General features: G+C 31.6%; 1 protein-coding gene across 2 annotated transcripts; it reads right to left on the bottom strand.

The window, feature by feature from the left end:
- Window positions 1–439: 439 nt before the first annotated feature.
- Window positions 440–3389, bottom strand: LOC107461743 (suppressor protein SRP40). Of its 2 annotated transcripts, none has more exons than XM_016080294.3 (8): window positions 3002–3389; window positions 2240–2836; window positions 1965–2127; window positions 1571–1871; window positions 1419–1491; window positions 1235–1325; window positions 1062–1141; window positions 440–959 (listed from the first exon to the last, which is right to left on the bottom strand). In XM_016080294.3, the coding sequence occupies exons 1-8, from the start codon at window positions 3077–3079 to the stop codon at window positions 774–776; spliced, it is 1569 nt and encodes a 522-aa protein (XP_015935780.1). In that variant the 5' UTR covers window positions 3080–3389; the 3' UTR covers window positions 440–773. The 2 variants fall into 2 exon arrangements, with proteins under 2 accessions (XP_015935780.1, XP_015935779.1); XM_016080293.3 differs by having other exon boundaries at window positions 440–974; window positions 3002–3388.
- Between the last annotated feature and the right edge of the window lie 2544 nt (window positions 3390–5933).

Genomic DNA, 5933 nt, shown 5'->3' with positions numbered 1-5933 from the left:
TTCAAGACCAAAAAAAAAAAAAAAATAATTATCAATCATTGTTACCTAAGAAATTAACAATATAAACTTTATATTCTTTATAAAGTTGAAATTGTTGAGATGTTTTTTTCTTGTGCACAAGATGATCCACCTATAACTATTAAGTATTTTGATACACCCATACCAAAACTACAAGAAAATGGATGCTTGTTTGTTATGTTCTGCTACTGGAAATGAGAAATTATATTACACAATTCGGTGCATTTTACTTGCCTACATAAACCATGTCCATTGTGGTTATGGGATTCTAATGTGCTATCACCAAAACACACCTGCATTGAATTTTGGTCTAAATATTTTGACCATCATATTTGGTTGCTTGTATTGTTAAAACAGTTTAACTTTTGTGATATTATCGTCATAACTTCTTTGAAAAAAAAACTACACATGACAACAAAAGTTAAGAACACAATGGGCACATGATGTAACATTGCAAGTTGGCAGAGACAAGAAGCAACAAATACAACTCAACAATTCCATTTTAGGAGTCTCATCATCTTGCTCTTGTTACCGAAGCCCTGTAATTATGATGGGCTTATATTATATATACAACTAATATTCAAGATAATCTATGGTCCAAATTACTATACAGATATTAATATATTACACATTAAGTTGCTGCCATATAATAAGCTGTACAATCAAGACTTGTGTAACAATAAACAATATGAGCTCACCAAAAATAAATATAAAAGAATCAACACTATGAAAGAAGCCACATGGGAGTTTCAGTTTCAGGTGTGATTTGAGTTGTGTTGATTTTGCACTCCTCCACTTTGTTGTTGTTGTTGTTGTTGTTGTTGTTGCTGCCAAGTTCTCCTCCATCTAAGAATCTCACCAATAATTGAACTTCCACTCATCACCACACTAAACCCAGCAAATGTTGCAAGAATTATTGACAGAATTGCTCTCTTGGTAACCTGAAATTGACCATTCTAATCCACTCAAGTCAGTTTTCATCTGATTATTTCTTATTATATGATTCAATTGGTTTAATGTAACAAATATGAGAAATGAATTACCAGGGAGTAAAATATGTGTGCAAAGAGAGCCACCAGAACTAATTGGACAGATGCATAAACCCATGTGAACTTGCTCTTCACTACACACACACACACATAAAAACTATGATGAGTTTCTTAGAAAAAAAGTATCTTGACAATATTTATTTATCAAAGCTGTTTTGCAAATCTACCCATGGTGGTTGATGTCATGGCAGACAGTAGGCCTAATACACAAGAAAATGGAAGAGATATGGAAATTGCATTGTGCCCCATTTCACCAACCTGCAAAAAGTTGAATATGTAAGACTATATGTAAATCAAAAGTATGTAACTTTGGTAGATCTGAGTTAGAGGAGTGTTATTCTTAGTTCTTACCAATAACTGTTCAAGGAAACAGAAATAGGCAAGCATGCTTACAATCACAAGCACTGGCAGTTCCTGCCAAAACCTGTTGAATAATTTAGCACACATATTAAAACTGTAACAATCATAGGATCATATCATCAAACAAAAGAAACTGGACATGCCTGTAATCATCATGGTGCTGAGAGCTTGCTCCAGGATTATTCTGAGTTTGAACATTTCGGATGCGTAAGAGAGTGACAGAAAGGTTCCTAACCTCCTCCTTACAAACATCACAGGTCTTGTTGCCCTTGATAGTGAACCATTTAATGGCACAGTCTTTGTGAGCAAGAGCAAGTTCACCTTTGCAGCTGCATTCCATCTTCAGTGTCTCCCCTCCTTCACACAGATCAATCAGACATATTCTGCACACAGCTTCTTCTTCAGCTATATCTTCTCCATCATCATCATCATCATCTCCATTTTCTGAACCAAGACAAACACTAAAATGCCTTAATAACAAGTTCTATCATGTTTCATCAATGCATAGGCAACATAGATAGATAGATAGATAAATACCAGTATCTTTTGTTGTGTACTTGGTTAACCAATCATTCCCTTCTTTTAATAGAGGAGTGGAAGGAACAACACGGAAGAATGAATCCATTCTCCTATGGCCTTTTTCTTTGGTATTGATAGGTACTGAACGAGACCGAGCTATCATCCCCTGAGTCTCTATCCTCTGCAAATGTTTCTAAGAGGTTAAAGAGTGTAGATTTTATTGTTGCAAGAACAACAACAGAAATTGAATTGAATGGAATTTCAGCAAGGACTATAGTGGCTGAGAATCTTACACATGGAGAACCACCAAGAATTGCAGCCTGAACAGAATCTGTGTTTGCATGACCCAATTCTTCTACAGGTAATGATGAAGTTCTCTTGATCTTAGTTGTGAACATCTTAGTGAGAGACACCGATCTTGAGATTGAAGAAGACTTGTCTTTCTCTTGATGATGATCTAAAGAGGAACATTCTGGAGCTAAAATATTAGCCTTTTCGATATCCGAATTCGGTGTCCTATGATTCCTTAAGGTGAATTTTGGCAATATGTTTCTTATGGATGATGATGATGATGATGATGATGATGATGATGATGATGATGATGATTTAGTTCTAGATGAGGGTCCTGAAGAAGATGATGATGAAGAAGAAGAAGAAGAAGTAGTATTTATTGGGGCATCAACAGAACGAGAAGTCACAAGAAAATTGACTCTCTTATGAGTTGGAGTTGGACTTGGTGTCAATGGCATCTTTATGGCTACATAATCCTGAGATTTTGCATCTTCTGATGATGAACATGTTCTTGATGATGCTATATCCGCCACAAGATTCTGTTCTTTCCAATCATGAACATCTGTAGTTTCTTCATTCAACCCCATTGAATCATCAAACTATATCACAGGATACAAAAGAATCAATTAATTCAGCATGCCATCAAGATTGCAACACCATTAAAACTTTACTAAACAAGAAACTTGTGAGCTTGAAATAAGCAGAAAAGAAGCAAAATTTAAGGGGAAAGAAAAGAAAAGAAAAGTAATTAGTTAGTTAATTACCCCGTGAAGTGGAAGTGAAAGTGTTCGTTTGCATGAAAGAGTTTCTGCAGCAGCATCATATTTCTTCTGAATAGTCATTTGGTGGTGACAAAACAAACTTAGAAGAGAAAGAAAGAGCAAATAAAGGAAATTAAATTTCAGTGGTTGAAGGCAACAAACACAAGAATCATAGTCATGTGAATATCTGATGGTGCCTCTCTGTATATGTATATATATATATATAACACTTTTTTGTGACTAGTGTGTGTGTTTTCTTAGTGCATAAATTTTAGTGACATGTGAGAGAGGCAAATAAGGAGAAGGCTTTAAATTGGGCAAGTTAGATAAGCAGGGAAGTGAAAGTTTATCATTAAAGTTTTTATGAGCATTTTTGTAACACTCTTCTGTTCACTCATTCCCACTCTCCACACATATATTCTATGATATAAAAAAGGATTTTCTCTAAATACCAGAAATTTTTTGTGCTAACAACTTTTAGTATTTTTTATTATTATTTAGTTCTTATAAATATTAAATTATTTTAATAAATAAATTTTATTAATTTATATATGTAAATTATAAAAAACGTGAATATCAATTGTATTGATTTATGTATGCAAAATTTTGATAAATATAGATGCAAATTATATGTTTTTTTTTTTTTGTGTAGAATATTTGTAAACATGAGTGTAAATTGCCAATGAGCTATAACTCAAACGGTATAATCTCTCCATACTCATCAAAAAATTGCGGGTTTGAGTCTTTCTATTTTTGGTAAAAAAATATATGGGTGCAAAGTATTTTTTAAAATTGTGAAACATACATAAATGAATCCGATTTTTGTACCTCAAATTTTTTTAATCTTTTCGAAACAGAAATTAAATGGTCTAATTTTTGTATATCTCAGAAATCGAAGGGTCTGTTTTTTTATTCCAAATTAAAACGGTGTTACATTTAAGATTAACCCCCTAACAATTTATAATCCAAAAAAATACAATTGTGAATCTAATATCAAAATAAAAAAATGTCAACTTAACAACTAGAAAAAAAATTATAAATAACCAATAAAAATTAATAAAATATGAAAAATAATACTATGGTCAAAATTTATGTCGTTCTCACTTTGAAATTCATTATTTAATTTTAGATGTTATTAGTACTATAAATTGATAAAGACTACGGAAATGTATGAAATTATGTTTTGGAAGGTAAGGTAAGGTCCACTTTTTTGGAGGGAAGAAAGTGTGTTTTATTGAACTTTAGCATGTTGTAGAAGTTAGTTCACAACCACTAATACTTGCCTTTAAAATACATATCAATCACACTCACTTATTGCATGCATATATGGCAATCACAAAATTAGAAAGGAAGAAGCTTTGGATCACATTTCATACACTAAGAAGCTTGTGCTTCTCCACTACTTCCTCACAATGTGGGATGATGATGATGCATGAATGAATAAAGCACTACTATGCCTTCTTTTTCTGCCTCTTTAATTCATTATTTGGGATCACTCACCAAATCCCTTTTCTTTCACGCAATTATTGTGCCATACAATTCTTCCTGTAATCAGGTAAAAAATGTGGGGAAAGAATAACACAGTGCCATTCATTATTGCTCTTTCTTCATACTTGTATTGGAAACAAAATAAAGCCCAAATCAGTTTATTCTCTTCTTAATTAACTTGACATTCAATAATATCATTATCATATAAATCAATAACAAAACTTTCTTCTTTCAATTCAATCACCGCCAATTTATACGTGTCCTAGTAGCATCAATTCAGCACCAAATTAGACTAACTACCTATTCATCTAACTACAAAGATTAAATTAAATAATTAATTTAAATTAGTCGAATAATCAGCTCACTTATCCACTTAAATAAATACTGAAAGTTTAAATTTTATTTGATGTGTATAAAAATTTATTCGTCAATTAAATTAAGTCTTTAAATAAAATTTAGATCACCCGTATTTTTTATTTGTAGTGCATTATGATGGTAATTAAGTAGAATAATTAGTAGTTAGTAATTTAATGATGAACCAATGATTTTAACATGGCCATATTCCAGCCGTGTTTTTTATTTTTAATTTTAATTTATTTCCTTAGTTTTCTTTTTCCTTTTTGATCCATTATTTATACAATAAAGAATATAAACGATAGTTAAGAGAAAAGTTATAGACTTATAGGCCCACACGCATTCATGATTATTGTTATACTTTAATTGGTTCCACATAGCTGTGGATTAAAAGCATAAAACATGCATGGTGCTAGGCATAGGAATTTCAAGTGTATATGATCATGCGATGATACCATATGATTATTTTTATCATAAAGTTTAAACAAACACATTTAATTTGTTTAGCTTTTTTTTTTCTTTTTCTTTTCTCACGGGAAGCTTACAACCTATATATGGGGCTTTTTGGTTTTCATGGGACGAAATTAAAAAAGAATTGAAGAGTAGCAACCTCAATTTTCTCCTTCGGAAATTAAATTAAAAGTCATTCTCAAAAGTTATAGCTAACAACCACCACCTTGATTTGATTACGTGATGAAGACGACACATTACATTCTAAGGGTCAGATTCGATGTGTATGAGTCCAACAAGATTAAAATTGACATCTCTTTTTATTTAATTTCATTAATTAAGTTAGTATACATTTTTTTTTTGTGTTCCCAAATTCGACATGTCATTTTATATTAATTATATGACAAATTGACAACCGAAAAATATGGCAAAAGACGAAGCTACCACCACCGACTCAATTCATTTACGTGACAAGGAAATAACAATCTACTAGTACTATAGTTGATGCAATGCATCGATCATTAAAAAAAAAAAAACAAAAACAAAAACAAAAACGATTTTTTCATTTCGTTCCCACATGAAGAGGGATATATTATTCTTTGTTTTGGTGAATCAGATCATGTTATTTATTGCTATGCATTGT

This window comes from Arachis duranensis, chromosome 8 (assembly GCF_000817695.3).
Source record: "Arachis duranensis cultivar V14167 chromosome 8, aradu.V14167.gnm2.J7QH, whole genome shotgun sequence".
Lineage (NCBI taxonomy): Eukaryota > Viridiplantae > Streptophyta > Magnoliopsida > Fabales > Fabaceae > Arachis > Arachis duranensis.
This window is presented reverse-complemented; position numbering and strand designations above follow the sequence as displayed.